Genomic DNA, 16,847 nt, shown 5'->3' on the forward strand with positions numbered 1-16,847 from the left:
GTTTCAATTTAATCAGGAGCTCAGAACAGCTGGGCTGAGTTTTAGGAGGACGAAAACACACACACACACACACCCCCCTACATAAATGTTTCTATCAAGGGCAGACTTTAACTCCAATGGGAATGAGTCTCCTAAAATTGGAAAAGATCTTTAAAGCTTTGAGGTCGGACTGTGCCTCATGCAACAAGCCCCTGCAATCTGTGTCCTCCATAATGAGCGATTCAGGACAGGAGGGAATACAGTTTCTTTTTTATTTCAGCATAAAGTATGTTACGCAACACAACAGGCTAAGGGCGGATAAGATCAATATTACTTTTGTACGCAGGGGCGCAGTGGCATAGTCGTTCATTAACTGAGCTTCTAACCAGAAGGATTCTGGGTCAAATCCCAAGAGAGGAAGTGCTTGGTTGCAATTGGTTACCTTAACCTGCACTGCCTCACTAAATATCAATCTTTATATTACTAAGATTTATGAGCATTACAAGGGGTCTGCAACAGAAATGAATCCAGTAATATATAATTTAGCTTAGATGACCATAGAATCAAGCTCTTAAAAGCACTAGAGTGCGAGAAGCTCACATTCATGCCTGCTGGTAATGGCGCAACTGCCAAACTGTGTTTGTATTGATGTGCTCCATGTACTGAAAGGAGCTTTGCTTGCAGGCCGAGCCTTGCACTTTATAGTCCACCGAGAATGGCACCAGTACTGCCCACCAAAGACCTAACAGCCAGTGCTTCACTGGAATAGGAACTGTAACTGATACTAATATTACATTATTACATTATTGGCATTTGGCAGACGCTCTTATCCAGAGCGACGTACAGTTGATTAGACTAAGCAGGAGACAATCCTCCCCTGGAGCAATGCAGGGTTAAGGGCCTTGCTCAAGGGCCCAACGGCTGTGCAGATCTTATTGTGGCTACACCGGGATTAGAACCACCAACCTTGCGTGTCCCAGTCATTTACCTTAACCACTACGCTACAGGCCGCCTAGGCTTGTAACTTCTATGGTTTTGGGTTTGTTTCCCAGCTTGGTGTCCTTCCGTTGTACCCATGAGCAAGAGACTTAACCTGAAGTGCTTCAGTAAATATTCAGCTGTATAAAAACGGCCATAATCAGTGAACAAACATAATCAGTTTAAGTCACTCTGGACGAGACGCTGATAGAGCAAGTAATGTAAATAATGGAATGTAAATATCTCCTTATGTAAACGGTTCTCACTCGGAGCCCTGCATGGAGGGAAACGGAGGCTCATTCGTTAGAGTAAAAGAGTAGAGTGCCATAACGAGCGTTGTGGTTCCTCTGAGAATTGGAAGTCTCCCAGAATGACAGCGTGAGATTTATGAGTAATCACTGGCAGCAAACAGGATGAGGTCCCTGTTCGAGGAGGGGGGTTGGTTTCAGCAGAGATTTTCTGCTGGGCGGCAGCTGAATCAATGGAGCTTCCTAAAGTGCCTGGCCTCTGCTCAAGCTGCATTTCAAGAAAAACCAAAGCTCTGAAGAGCAGAACAGGGGGGAAATAAAATGAATTAAAAAATAGAAAAAATAGACTTGAATATGACTGATATCTGAGGTGTGCAACGAAAGATGTGTATAGCCAAATATCTAAAATATAAATGTAACATGTATACTTACAGTATAAATGGGTAGGGGGTCTCAGTTTCTGGTACATTAGTCCAGCCTTGTGTTAAATTAATCCTGAATACTGGTTTTGGTAATTTCATTTGGTAACACTATTGATATGCAGCCAGTGCTGGTTTGGATGTTATGAATCCTCAATGCCCCGTCTCTAGTAGTACTGTTTTGCCTGCAAGGTACCCGTGAATGAGTCATAGCAGCTCTCCTTAAGTGATCTGCAACAGTGTGTGACTTATCACTGTGCCTCACTGGCTTTGTGTTGATAGTATTCCTGAGTGTATTCCCCAGAGTATTCTAACCTCATCAGCTAGCAGACTGCCTGTCTGTGTGGAGAGAGAATGGAGAGAGTACAGAGAGACAGAAAAGGACAGAGAGAAAGGGTTAGAGGGAAAGAGGAACCATGAACACGCAGGTTGCGCACCTGGGTTTATGCCTGTAGCTTCAGCTACCTTCCTGTCATTTGTCTCTTGCCCAGTGCTGGGAAAGGGCAGATATATGCGTGTGTTTGTTACCCAGAGAGTTACCCCGTGTGGGGCAGCTTCTCCACTGAATTAGGACGCAGGTCCTCCTGCTTCTCAAAGGAATGTTTTTAGGTGTGCATGGAATACCTCAAAATGTGGCACAAGCATTTTCCACCTCAGAGTTAGTATAATGCTAAAGATTTAGCATTTTTCCTTCACGGATATTCTAATAATGGTACAATCTGGTTCATTAAGACTAAGAAATTTGCTGGAATAAAAAAAAAACAACAGAAAAAGAATGACCAAAACACTGCACCACGCTTCCTTAGCAACCAACCCTCCACGCCCCCCACCATCGCCTGCCCTCCCCCCCTCTTCCTATACGAATAAAAGCAACGAAACAACCGCCGGCCCGTGACGATGGCTCTGGAGGCAGCCGTCGCCACGGTGACTCCTCGGCGGGGAGAGAGAGACTGTAGCGGGTGCCAGAGATGCTGCATGCTCACTGACCTTAATTGGCTGGACGGAGATGAAGAGGTGGGCAATCACGTCCACCGAGGAGGCGGATTATCGCCTCCTTTTTGGGCTCCTCGGGAGGATCAGGCCGGCGATATCAGGCGGGGGGCTCGGGCAGGGGGGGTGGGGGCTGGGTTTGTAAACAAAGCCGTCCTGGAGGAAATGAAGAACTCTCGGATAATAAGCGTGTGCTGTGCATCCCTCGCTGTGGGTCTTTGTATATCCTGGTTCTCTCCCACTCTCTCTCCCGCCCTCTCTCTCCCTCCCTCCCTTGTGCACCTCTGCGTTAGGCTCCTCCCCATTCAGCCCCCCTCTCCTCTTCACTCTCCTCTTCTCTCTTCCTCTCCTATTCTCTCCCTCCCTCTCTCCTGTTCCCTGTCTTGCAAGCCTCTCTCTCTCCTTTTTAGCTGAGCTCTTTCCCTTCCCTCCTCCCCTTCCTCCTCCTCCAACCCCTGTTTTCAGGCTCAGAGGCACTCATCCTTTCTCCTATAACAAAGCCACACTGCTCCTCTTTGTAAGATTCCTCCCTGTTTAAGAGCAGCCTATCGGAACAAAGGCACTCCCCTTAATAGTGCCCCTCCCCCACAATCTTTCTCACACTTCATTAATCAAAACCTCAGTGGAAAACACAAACAGGGACACGCACACACACACACACACACACAAGGATGCGCACATGCGCGCGCACACACACACAGATACACACACACACACACAGGGACATCCATATGACAATCAGTATGAATGTTTGTCTCTATCCTTCCCACAGGTTTTAGAGATGGATTAACCGCAGCAACGGCAGCACAGAAATGTATATTAAATTATGCATGTGCGTAGCAGACAGCCGCCTAATCGCTTGAATCTGACACATTATCCATTGACACTGATGGATGTGTTCTGAAGAACTACAGAGCCATCCACATTAGCATTAGTGGCCAACTAAATGCCAATGTGTATTTACATCCATAAACATTGATATGCTAACGGATATAGAGAATTTATGCTGTACATATCAGGACATGTATTGCAAATGGAGAATATAGTCAACACAATACAAACATGCAAAAAGAATATCCTGTATCACAACATGAAAATGGTAAAATGTCGGTATGATATCCCTTGGAATAGAGAAGATTTGTGTAGGGAGATTTGTGATGATTTGTGGAAGATTTCCCTCACAGAGTCTCACTACTACAAGAACAGTCACTGTTGATGCTACTACACTGGCTGCCTCCTGCTCTAAGAACCTGGAGGACCAGCTGGACTTCAAAGACTGAGTTACATCTCAGTCCTGCAGGTTCCGTCTGTACAATATCAGGAGGATTTGACCATACCTGACCGCATAATTCCAGCTACTCCTCCAGGAGTATCATAATCTCTCTGCTTGCAAGTCTGCTAGCCTGTGCCATCCAGACACTACTGCTCATCCAGAATACGGCCGCCCGACTTGTCTTCAACCTTGCAAAGTTCTCACCACGCCCCTGCTGAAGTCAGACTCAGGCCTATGCTGCTGCCAAAAAGACAGCCCCTCCCTATCTGCAGGACATAATTCAACCCCACCAGCATGACCGCTTCTCTCTGCTGCCACAGGCCGGCTTGCACATCCTGCCAGCGGTGGAGGCTCTTGCTTGTCCTGACTGCCGATCTTCTCAACCTTAGGTCTTTAGTGGTGGGTTCCTATAAGAACTGCTCAGTCACTGCCCATCTTCTGCTGCAGTTTGAAGACTGGGGAGAGCTGACTATGGGGGAGCTGACCATGGGGGAGCTGACAAATGCAAACGTGTACTGACCCTGACCGTATGATAATCGCGGAGAATCATACTGGCTCAGTTCTTTTTAATACTGCATGGTATGCAGAGATTGTGGGCCACAGTTTTTAAATTGTGTATCAGTCTTCTCATCTCCATATGGATTTGCCCAGCAGTTCCACACACCTCCGAGAGTCTGTGCAGTCCATTGTTTTACATTTACTCCCACTTTCTGCTGGAGCTGTGAGCACAAAACCGACAAGCCGGAGAAGAAATCCGCTGGCTTGTAATTGTAATATCAGTTTCCTGCCTCTCTGCTTAACTGTGTGATATTTCATTCCCATGGTTAAATGGACCGGGCCCTATCATCCATGGCACTTTGCCCAGCCTCTCCCCTTTGGCACCTTTGTATTGATGGAGGAACCTGTATTTCACATCAGGGGGTCAACTGCCAATGTTTTAAGTGATGTCCAGTAGACCTCCATGCTTGGAAAGCAATCAGGAGTTGCTCTGTGCTGTTGCTCTAAATTGGGACTAATCACTGCCCCGCACGGCAACTCCCGTACAAGTCTGGGATGCCCTGCTAACTGCTATGACCTCTTCAATGGTTTAAACCTCTTCAATGGTTTAAAACTTCTTTACAGTTTGCAGACACTAAAACCGGGATCTGCAACCCTGGTCCTGGAGTGTTGCAGAGTTCTGCCACTTTTTTGCCAGCCCTCCTTAACCCTTTAAGGTGTAGAATCACATACAGGATGTAATTAATGTTCTTAACTGAACATTCACATGCTGATGCAACAATCGCTGCTGGTAATTGAAAGTAATTAGTTCTAAAGAGTTCTAGAACGTACACTTTGAATTTTTGTTTTTCATTACAGCTGAGTCCCCACAGGGTTAAAATCCGTAACCAGTTCAGATTGTGAGTCCAGGTGAGGCCAGTTGCCTGTGTAGCTGAATAACATCACAAAAACTAGGCTGAAGTTTGCAGGGACCCCTGTACTGACAAATCTGGATGCAGATCCCTCTATCAAGACTCAAATGACTGTCACTAGTCCCAAGTGTTTCTGCAACACCAAGAATAACTAAAACCAAAAGGATGCAAGTTCAAGACCTGGGTCCCTTGGTTCCTGTCTTCAATGTACTTAAATCTGATTTGTGTCAGTCAATATCCTGCTTTAACCCCACTGTCATTTAAATCCATTTTGCAATGGGGACCTGACAAAGCACAAAGTTGCCCTACAAGAAGGCAGACAATCAGGTTACATCAAATGGAGAATGAGACGGTATACAGTAACAGTGACTGGAGAGAGTAGAGGTAACAGGCAGGAGCGCACTTCAGTCATCAGTCATGAATTACATAAATTAATGTAAGTGTAAATGTGAATGGATGAAAGCTGAAGTACAGAGGAGGGTATCCATAAGCAAAAAAAAAGATAAATGAGTCCAGGCAGTGGAGCACTGATAAGCCAAACCTCGGCAGGCTTTGTGTGTGAAGAGCCCCTGGAGACGGAAAACACCGAGAGCACACCTCCTGTAGGCTGGACGTGCAGAAATCCCTGTATCCACGGAAGGTACCATCTGTCTGGAGCATATGGAGGCATAAAAAGGGAGTGCAGCCCAGGCCTTGGGGGAGGGGGGTAACCAGTGAGCCAAAGACAATCATTAACCGAACCCCCTCCCCTTCCTGTCCCGCCTCTGCCATCACCTGTAATTGGATGCTGTCACCTTTGACGGAGGTGTGATGGGACGGCAGTGTGGCACATCTTTGGCATGCGCAAATGCACAAGCTGCTGCTGCATCGAGAAAGGAAAACCACAAAGGAAGGTTTAGACATTTTATCGGATGACTATCTGGGTTATCTTTTGATAACCTTGTTAAAATTGCCCAAGTCAATTATCCTCAGCCTGTTCCAGGAGAGCACTTGTCTAGGACTGAATTTGATTTTTTTTAGTGTCCAGTGATGTGAAGCTTCATCCGATTGTGTGAATCACCTAAGTAGTCTAGAAACAGTGTACTACTGGTGTAAACAATAAGGATTCTCATGGTTTCTCTTTGATATGCTCTGAACCTGCAGTTATCGTTAGACTATGTTAGCTGATGTAACTATTATATTATTTGATATTATATGCATATAATATGTAGTTGTATATAATGTCTGATTCAACAAGTTTGAAAATATGTCAATAATACAATTAGTTTAAGTGACTGTTTACTATAAAATGGGGAACTCCGATCTACAACCCGAAACACAACACAAGGCCTCATTTTTCATCGCTCACACAATTTTCTGAGAACTATACAAGGCTCGAAGAGGGGCATCAGGGCAAACTGACTCCACACACCTCAGAGCCTCGGTATCATTTGTAACATCACTACCAGTTACTCTTTGGGGCTTAAAGTATAAAGCTCTCCAACTCTCTTTCACGGCTAACAAAACCCAAGACCCTTTCACACCTAAACATTAAATAAAAACCCAGACATCACTTTAAAACAAAGCAACAAACTCAAAACAACCAACCACCAAAAATAGGCCAAGACCAGACGGGTTAACCAAAGTTCAATAAAAAAAAAAGCCTGCACAATTTATAACTCTTTTTCGAAGTGGATTACATGCATAATCTTTCTCTGTTCCATCTAAACTGAAGGAAAAAGCATGGTTGTCCCAGCCCTTTGGTCTCCAGATGTAAGAGAATTCTGAGGCTGCTGTTCAGAGCTTTTAGCTCACTGCCTGTGAATAATTTATGGCACTGGCCATTTCATGAGGCCATTGAAAAGGCACAATACTTTAAAAAGTTAATTATAATATTTCATTAATGATGCCATTCAGTTAGATGGTCTATATCACTCTCACTGGACAATCATTCATGGTTTCAACACACTTTTCTGCCAATTATGCTAACTTTTTGGGATTTCTGCAACTGTCCTTTAGGCCTGAGTCAGTTCAGAACGTCCTGTTTTTACATCACAAAGCAAACTCCTTTAAACTGGGTGAAATGCATAGAAGGGCTAGAGTTATATACTGTCAGACAAGTTTTCAGGAAAGTCTGCCTGCCAGGGTGAAGAATAGTCCATAAATCAGCATATTAGGTCAGGGTGTTGAATAGTAACAGCTTTTTATATGAAAGTGACAAATATTGTGCAGTTCCAGGAGACAAAAAGCAGATACGTACCTGATATCAGCTCCAGCCATAGATGTAACAGTACACACAGGACTAGTAGTAACTGTGCCATGGTAAAATCAACAGCCTCTCAATTAAATTTTATTTGTATAGTGCACAGAAGCCTGTCACAAAGACACTTTATATTTAAACAGAAGTTAAGAAAAATGGGAAATATCAGTCCTAAGCATAACTGCATATGAGGTAAACAACTCCCTCGTAGAAGAACTGGTGGCAAGAAAAACTCCCTGTTGGGAAGAAATCTCAAAGATCGTGGGTGGGGGGATGCCTGTCCTCCACTGGCCTATAGGTTAAGATGGTAACAGTTCAGGTATGAAGCTAACCGGTAATCTAGAAAGTCCACAGGATGGATGTAAAGTATGAAGTTCCGACTGGCCTTAATTTGAAAAGAAGGTGACTTGTGATATTATTAATATGGGCCTGGAAAGATAGTTCTGAATCAATCGTTACACCAAGGTTTTTAACAATGGCTTTGGCAGAAACGGAGAAACCATCTCATTTCAAAGAAAACTGCAGGAATCGAAGCCTTAACATCTTTAAGACAGGCCTCCAATTTGGTATTTAACGCCATGTCTAACGCCATGATGATCCCGAGAGGGAGCATGTAATGAGAAATGGGCAAAGGACCCAAAACTGATCCTTGGGGTACTCCAAAGTGTACCCTGGAATGCTCAGAGGACTTATTGTTTACCCTAACACATTGAGATTGGTCTGATAAAATTTTAACCACTTGAGAGCTTGTCCAGTAATGCTAACTCATTTTTCCAGCCTACAGAGGAGAATATGGTAGTCTATGGTATCAAGTCATGTAGATCAAATAGGACAAGAATAGAGATACAGCCACAATCCAGGCAGAGAAACAAATCGTTCATTACTAAGGCAAGGGCTGTTTAAGTCCTATGGTGCTTCCTGAACCCTGTCTGAAACTTCTCATATACCCTCCTTTGTCTGTCCCTGGCAAATGTACCTCCCCCTGCTTTTCAATAATAGTTCAGCTCCAGTTCATTCACCTGAATCAAATGCCAACTTCAGAACCAGAAATAACAAATATCTTGTCCTGTTTCTGGGTTTCTTCTTATGCCTCATATAGACCGCATATTGCAATTGGTTCAGTTGTCTGACAGGGCAGATGGTATAGATGGTATGAGAGTCCCTGGTGGAATTTTTGGTGTATGATGTCCAAAATAATATTTTTTAATTTTTGTATTTTTGTACTTTAGCATGTATTTCTTTTGTGTTGGCAGTATGTGAGCTGTTATGAATCCATACCTTTACAGGTCAGAGCGATGTATTTCTTGCAGTATGCAGTTGGCATCCTCTTTTTTCCCCCAATGTACAGGTATAATAATAATGTTTTACTTGGACGTATGTTAAAAGCTGTAATGCCTGAGATTTAAAAACAACTGGTAATATACTGTATGTATTGAATAAATATATGAACACATTCAATGACCTAAATTGTGTAAATATAAATATTAACGAGAGCCAAGGACAGGAACAACGCAGAACTTACAGCTGTAAAATGTTTATTTACAGCAAAGGAGCCCCACAGTCCAGGAAAGATGTGTAAAAGTACTGTTCTTTAAAGAACAAGGACAATATTCAAGCAAGTCGGATTAGGCCATACCACAGAGATGCACAATACCAGTACTGGTTAAAAACAATTTTTAATCAACGGTTAAAAAATGACAAAAATAAATAAAATAAAAAAACATTTCACTATATTTATTTCATTTACCCAATACACCTATAGAGCCTAATACTTAACACGGTATCAGTGTACTGTATCTGCTTTACAATACCAGTGCACCCATACTGTTTTAGAACAAAGTTTACCAAATTTACAAGATAAATGACATTACAGATTTTAATTTACTGTTTGTCATCCCCCGTCCCCCCCTCACCACCCCAACACACTTAAATGTGTTGCCGGCAACATTTGAACATGCAAATAAAGTGTGTTAAATAAATTCTGAAAAAAGAAAAAAAGCATAGAGAAGAAGCATCTGATAATGTTGAAGCACTTCATACCTGGAACATTAACACACAGCCCATTGTAGGACAGAGAAGCTGTACGGATGTGTGTCCACAGGGCATTCTGGCAGTGGCTCTGAACACACAGCTGTGTAGAGCCTGAATAGGTAACTTCAGCAAGAAGAGCGAGTCCACAGGTTAGCACATCACAGCTGGCCCAGGTAAGACCAGGATTCACTAGACACCTGCTCTCTCTCGCCCTCTCCCTCTCCCTCTCCCTCTCTCTCTCTCGCCCTCTCCCTCTCCCTCTCTCTCGCCCTCTCCCTCTCCCTCTCTCTCTCTCCCTTTCTCTCCCTCTCCCTCTCTCCCTTTCTCTCCCTCTCTCTCTCCCTCTCTCCCTTTCTCTCCCTCTCTCTCTCTCTCTCTCTCTCTCTCTCTCTCTCTCTCTCTCTCTCCCTCTCTCTCTCTGCTGGTGCTTACACCAGAACACTTCCATGACTTAGGCTAGGGTCAGCTGCATGGGTGCACATCTTACTTCTATCTTCTATACAAAAGTCTAGTCAAGTCCAAGAGTCCAGAAGAAATGTTGACTGAACATGGGCCTCAGACTGCTAAATCATACAACATACACCTCTTTTTTTGCTAAGAATTAGCCAAGCAGTTGCCACTTGAGTCCTTTGGGTCAGATACTCTTGGATCAAACTAGACAAGTATGCAAAAGTACAAGCCTGGAATTCATTGACATGAGGGCTAAATCAAGGACAAGACTACAACAAGAGTTACTCAGTGTGCCGACATAAAAGGGACATATACACTAACTCCATGTTGTGGGAACAAAATTCGATTTTGATTTCAAAATCCAACTTAAAACACAATGCAGGGTTATCTAGTCACTTTTTCACAGTTACCAGCAATGAAGCCTTTTCACTGTATATTCATTGGATCCTGGAGAGGCCTCCTATCAGTTGATGTAGAGCAGAGCTTTGATTTTCCTCTCCTTTCGTGATGAGGAGAATAACATGACTTTGTCAAGAACATAAACCTGACAGCTATTGTACAACTGACACAGCAAATGTGGGACACACAGGTGTACACACTGCAGAGACTGAAAGACTGAAGACAAGACTGAAAAAATCCCAGAAATACAGTTCTGAAGAAGCACCCCCACCCCCTATAATCAACACCCCCACTCCTCCATAATTAACAATCCCCCTTATAGTATTCACAGATCTGTGTAGAGTGGGGAGAGTGGGGGCTGAGTCCTGGCTCCTGTCGGCTAGTCTGGTGCACAGGGAGGGCGGTGGGGCTAAAAGTGGCCACCTGGTTCATCGTTACTTCTTGAGGGAGAGACTGGGGGAAAGAAAGAGTGTCTCTGCGTCTTGGCATCCTGTGTGTCCTTGTGTGTGTGTGTGTGTGTGTGTGTGTCCGTGTGTGTCTGTGTGTGTCCATGTGTCCTTGTGTGTGTGTGTGTGTGTGTGTGTGTGTGTTTGTGTGTGTGTGTGTGTATGTGTGTGTGTGTGTCCGTGTGTGTGTGTGTGTCTGTGCGTGTGTGTGTGTGTGTTCCATCGTCCCCCTGCTCCTGGGCTCATGGCTATGCCAGCGAGTAGATGGTGTTCATGGGGGACGTGGCCTCGGAGCTGGGGATGCAGTGGGTGTCCTCGCGGTCCTTCCTGCCGGTGTACTGGCCGATGAAGGAGCCGTCCTCGTTAAACTCTCGGTCCCCGTCGTCTCCGTCTCCGTACTCCACCAGGCTGTCGTCCTCGCTGTCCTGCATCTTCACCCGGCCGTCCAGCGACGCCTGGCTCTCGCTCCCGCGCATCTGCCGGCTGTCCTCCTCTCTGTGGGGGGGTCAAACGGGGTGCCATCAGACCCCGCCCGCAATCCCACGCCCCCACACACTACCCTCAGTCACCCCTCGACTCCACTGGACACTTCTCTCCAATCCTGGTCCTAATCAGTAAAACTGCACTGAGTAAAACCAGGAACCTCCTAAATCTGGAAAATGAATTGAAGTGTAAAGAACTGTTCCAGGTTTTTGCTCAGTGCAGTTATCCAGCTAACTCTGTAACACCGCTTTGTGGTACAGGCCCCTGGACAGTCTTGGTTGTTTGATCTTCAGGAGAAAATAAAAACCAGCAGACTGTTTGTGGCTTGACAGGACCAGGATTGAGCATCACAGCCAATAAGATGTCAGACTCCATGATTGTTAATAAAGGAATTATGATGTATAATTTCATCTCAAACTTCAATCAAATATAATACTTTACGAATATAATACATGTATTATTTAATAAAATAATATTAAGTACTTTCAATAAATTGCTTAATTTAAATTTTAGAGGTATTTCGTCCATTATACATCACAGTCCGAGAATAAAGCCTTCATACTGAGATTAGTGTTGAAAGGAACTTTATAGAATAACCGTAAAACAAGATCAATAGATCAAGATATGAGGTCGATACTGGTTAATGTGTTCCTGCAGCTCAGCACTGCACATGCACACTAATGGCCGAATAAAAGGGATGAAATGAGATAAAAGCAGCAAAGCAGGACCTATAAACCAAAGATACAAGCTGTGATTAGCTTTAAGAAACACGCCATCGGACAGAAGCTAGGGTGAGTGTGGACTCCGTCAGCAAAGCATGTGTTATGAAAGTAACATTGCGGAGGTTTACTGCTCCCAGAATGCAACTCTTATGTACTGATACCTTGCTTCAACTCAAATATAAATACAAAAAAAACATGCAAAGTTAAATATACACAGAATTAATGCCTTTTTTCCCTGATTCCCTAACCTATACAACCACCTCCTTGGCCTGCAACCACAACCAAACAATTGCACTATGCTGGGCAAACATGTGAAAGCTGTGAATACAAAAAAGTCTGCAAATTTAAATATACAAAGAATTATTTGAAAAGGCCTTTTTTTCCTGATTTCCTAACCTAAACAACCAGATCCTTCACCTCCAACCACCACTGAACAATTGCACTACCCTCGGCAAACATGTGAAAGCTGATTTGCAGGAAAGTTCCTAAGTTCAATATGAGACCTCACAATATGAGAACAGCCCTAGAGATGAGCAGATAGTGATAAGATATTTTGTTTTGTTTTATTAATCTGTAAAATGAGGACGACTGAGAGTGAATCCTGTTAATCACAGACTGGCTGAAATACAATTGACATTTGAAGTTTATGCTCGCAAATACAAATTAATTACAAATGTTGATTGAATACAGACCAATGTTAAGGACAAATGTTGATTGAATACCGGCCAATGTCTTGGATACATACCGTTTTGGATATGGAAGGGTGGAGACACGATTTATCCTAAAACGTTGGAGTCATAAGAATGTTTATTACGTGGACCTATAATACACCATTAAGCATTTAATACAATATAATATTTACCATAAGTGCATACATTTTGAATACTCATGCTGTCCCTCCTTCCAACCAGTCCTTTCAAACATGCCGACAAATAAATTATAAACACAAAAGGTGGCCAACACTGTACAATGATTGGATTTTTTTTTTACAAAATGAACATTAACATTTGAATAAACACTAATACAATTACTTGCCTGTATATTACTGGATTAAAGGTTAGTAGATTAAAACTCTCTGCATAAGGAATAAAACAAGGAATTGTGTGAGTGTTTTGGGGTTAAACTGCAGACGTGGGATTACAATGCTGTTACACAGATGCTCTTTTCATACCTTTCTAGAGACCTTCAGTGGTCCAATGGGAAAAGAGCAAAAAGAAAAGTAGTCAAATGAATGAAAAAATAAAAAGAAACAGATTATCAGATTATGAAGAGGAGGAAAAGATAAAATGGACAAAATGGAAGGTTGATGTGATAATTAAGGATCTCGAGACTGTAATGCTATTTTTTTACATTAATGATGCTACTAAGTGAAAATGAAGTGGAGATACAATGTTAAGATTAATCAATAATCGTTTTACATCTGTTGGCATTTGGTGTTTTGATTTAGTCCTTGCTGTTATGGCATTAAACAGACCTACCGGTAATCAAATGAGCCGTCTTGGTCTTTGTCATCAACTGAATCCAATGGCAGGTCTTTCTTCTCCCGTACTGAGAAATAAAAATACAACACACCCCTGTGAAACAGGTCTAAACATGTCCCTTTTAAAAGTCACTGCACCCCAACCTGTAACAGTAAATGTGCTGCCCAATTTACCATTTAACTCCAGCTAGGTGTGCTACATGTGCATAAAGCAGGTTTGAGTTGTGGTACAGGTTAGCACTGTGGTACAGTGTGTGTTGTGGTACAGGTTAGCACTGTGGTACAGGTTAGTGTTGCGGTACAGGTGTGTGTTGTGGTAGAGGTTTGCGCAGTGGTATAGGTGTTTGTTGTGGTACAGGTTATCACAGTGGTACAGGTTAGCGAAGTGGTGCAGGTGTGTGTTGTGTTACAGTGGTGCAGGTGTGTGTTGTGGTACAGTGGTGCAGGTGTGTGTACCTGGGTACTTTCCCCCGCGGCTCCTCTTGATGAAACAGACGATGAGGACGATGAGCACCAGCAGGGCGCCGGCACACATCACCCCAATAAACCAGCCCTGTGTGGAGATATCCACCTGCTCCCTGGAGTATGCTGCAGAAACAGAATTAGTGTCATATAAGCCATGTAACCATAGAAACAATGGAACCCTCTCGACCCTGACCTCAGTGGAGTCAGGCACAACATGAGGACATGAGCCCCACAACACCTATGTCTTCCAGGAAGAAAGGACAGACAGACGGACGGATGGTTTAGTCTGTATTGTGAATTCTGAACGCTGACTGAGATGGTAATACTAACCACTGTTCTTCATCTATTCTCTTATCCACAGCCTAAAAGTTGCTTGAGGTAAAAGACGCAGCGTGCCGCGGAATATAGATAGGGCTGAGTGCAGCATTCAGAGGATATTTCATCACTGCTGTGTCTGGAGCTCTTTTCTTCTAACCTACAGGCTGAGATAGGAGTGAAATTCATTCATGTTCTCAAGGTTTTTTATTTATTTTTATGTTCTACCAGGAGTCTCGAGCTCTGAGACAATCCCAGGGAAGTAAACCTGGGGAGGGGGGGGGGGGGGGGGGGGGGCTAGGGGCAGGGGTATTGGTTATATAAACATTTCCAAGAGAACAACACCATTCACTAGTGATGGCAATGTGGTGTAATATCTAAATGCTTTTTGGAAACATGAAAAATATGCTTATCACTTAACTTCTGCTGCGCTCACGTTTCCGACATCAAAATGCTTAAAGAGCTTAAATCCTGCTGGGACACGGCAGCCCTTGTGCGGATTATGGAAATCATTAACACCTCATGACAAAGCAGCACGGGTGGCCTGTGCGGCTGTGCGCTGGTCTGATTAGCAGTGGAATGTACCCGCAATCAAAGGGTGTGAGTGTGTGCTCGACCCTGAACACACACTCTCGGGCAGTGTGTGGGAGAGAGAAAGAACTGCTCAATTCACAGCTGCCGGTGTTATGACTCCACTGAGATTACACCAGGCTGAGGGTAATAATATTCAACACAAGCAGCACGGTTTACATTATCTCAAGCGCATTCATTCTGTCAGGTAACAAACACATTTTCCCATCCTCTCAGGTCTCAGAATTACCTTTGGAACATTCCCTGAAAACATCAGAAGAGACAGTCGCTTTAAGTTCATATATAGATTTTATTTTTCATTTATTTTTTAAAAAGCTTCCTGTTTTTCAAAATGTAGATCATTCTTTTTTGGAGTGGTCCTGCTCCAGTAGACTACTATTGCCCTCCAGTGGATGTGATCTGCTACTGTTTTTGAAATTTGGTGCCAGTAATTGTCACATTTTCCTGAAGTATTTATTTTCACAGAATAGCACTCAAGGGTCCTTGTTTAGCTGTGAAGAAAAGTCTCAGATTTCACACTAAATACTGCAAACTTTAATGCTGAGTCTCATAGTACTTCAAGTGGAAATGTTTTTAAACCAACACACTCCATTTGTGCTTCAAACTTTTCCCTGTGGATCAGTTTCATCTGTGCTGGAAGCTGGAAACATTTTTCGAATTCAGTTTGAGATGTTGTGTCATGGGTTGTTTTGGCATTTAATTAAAACATTTTTATTTTACAATTTGGTTGAATACTGTAGTTGAATACCACAAAAACCATTTGCCAGCATGGTACATTGGGGCAACATTGGCTCAGGCGGTAAGAGCAGTCGTCTGGTAGTCGGAGGGTTGTCAGTTCGATCCCGCCCTGGGTGTGTCAAAGTATCCCTGAGTAAGACACCTAACCCCTAAATGCTCATGACAAGCTGGTTGGTGCCTTGCGTGGCAACCAATTGCCATTGGTGTGTGTGTGTACGAATGGGTGAATGAGAAGCATCAATTGTACAGTGCTTTGGATAAAGGTGCTATATAAATGCCAACCATTTACCATTTGTTACCGTCCCAACTCAACAGTGCAGCAGCAAACAGGAAACTGGAATGCCTCATCCTCATATCTTTGTCTCACCACCACACCAAGTCATGAAGGCACCCCCCCCCCCCCCCCCCCCCAGTGCACCCTGTGACAATCCCTACTGTGTTCCCATTGCTGTGGACATCACCAGTGACCATGAGGTCATTCTGTCTGGAATGATGTCATCCTCTGCTTGAGCACGTGCAGTGCTTTCAGCCATGATAGAAACTCATCTGTGCACTGACACAATCGTCTGCACCCCCCAGCCCTGAGCTCTTCTGAGTTTCACCGCTCATTAATGCCAAACTGCTGTGTCTCTACAGACAACCTAAAGTGGTACCTTCAGTGGTGTAGTGTGGTATACAGCGATACCTTCAGTGATGTAGAGTGGTATACAGCGGTACATTCAGTGGTGTAGAGTGGTATACAGCGATACCTTCAGTGATGTAGAATGGTGTAGTGTGGTGTAGTGTGGTGTAGTGTGGTATACAGCGATACCTTCAGTGATGTAGAGTGGTATACAGCGATAACTTCAGTGGTGTAGTGTGGTATACAGCGGTACATTCAGTGGTGTAGTGTGGTATATAGCAGTACATTCAGTGGTGTAGAGTGGTATACAGTGATACCTTCGGTGGTGTAGTGTGGTGACTCCTCGCTGAGCTCCTCCCCGGCTCCCAGCTGTGTCAGAGCGGACAGAGTGAACTTGTAGCGGGTGTAGCGGTCAGGCCGGCGCATGGAGAAGCTCGTCACGTTCACGGGGAGCGATTCCACCTGCAATCGGCCTGGCCCCTTGGTGCCATTCACTGAGAGAGAGGTACCACAATCAGACAGTCACAGGAGAATCAATAAAACCTAGTGTAACACCATGAACAGTCATTT

The 16,847-nt window shown here is 43.9% G+C and overlaps 1 protein-coding gene across 3 annotated transcripts in view; it reads right to left on the reverse strand.

Moving 5' to 3' along the window:
• Nucleotides 1-9,053: 9,053 nt before the first annotated feature.
• The window catches only part of LOC133138529 (neurofascin-like), a 44,759-nt gene continuing 36,965 nt past the window's right edge, over nucleotides 9,054-16,847 (reverse strand). For 2 of the 3 annotated variants that reach the window (XM_061257361.1, XM_061257362.1), the window contains exons 22-27: nucleotides 16,595-16,771; nucleotides 14,003-14,134; nucleotides 13,545-13,614; nucleotides 13,238-13,249; nucleotides 12,812-12,847; nucleotides 9,054-11,356 (exon numbers count right to left, since the gene is read on the reverse strand). In XM_061257361.1, coding sequence (XP_061113345.1) covers nucleotides 11,110-11,356; nucleotides 12,812-12,847; nucleotides 13,238-13,249; nucleotides 13,545-13,614; nucleotides 14,003-14,134; nucleotides 16,595-16,771 — 674 coding nt within the window. In that variant the 3' untranslated portion in view covers nucleotides 9,054-11,109. The remainder of the gene's footprint in view (nucleotides 11,357-12,811; nucleotides 12,848-13,237; nucleotides 13,250-13,544; nucleotides 13,615-14,002; nucleotides 14,135-16,594; nucleotides 16,772-16,847) is intronic. The other variant, XM_061257363.1, reaches the window with a different exon arrangement.

The sequence above is a fragment of the Conger conger genome, chromosome 10, assembly GCF_963514075.1.
Source record: "Conger conger chromosome 10, fConCon1.1, whole genome shotgun sequence".
NCBI lineage: Eukaryota > Metazoa > Chordata > Actinopteri > Anguilliformes > Congridae > Conger > Conger conger.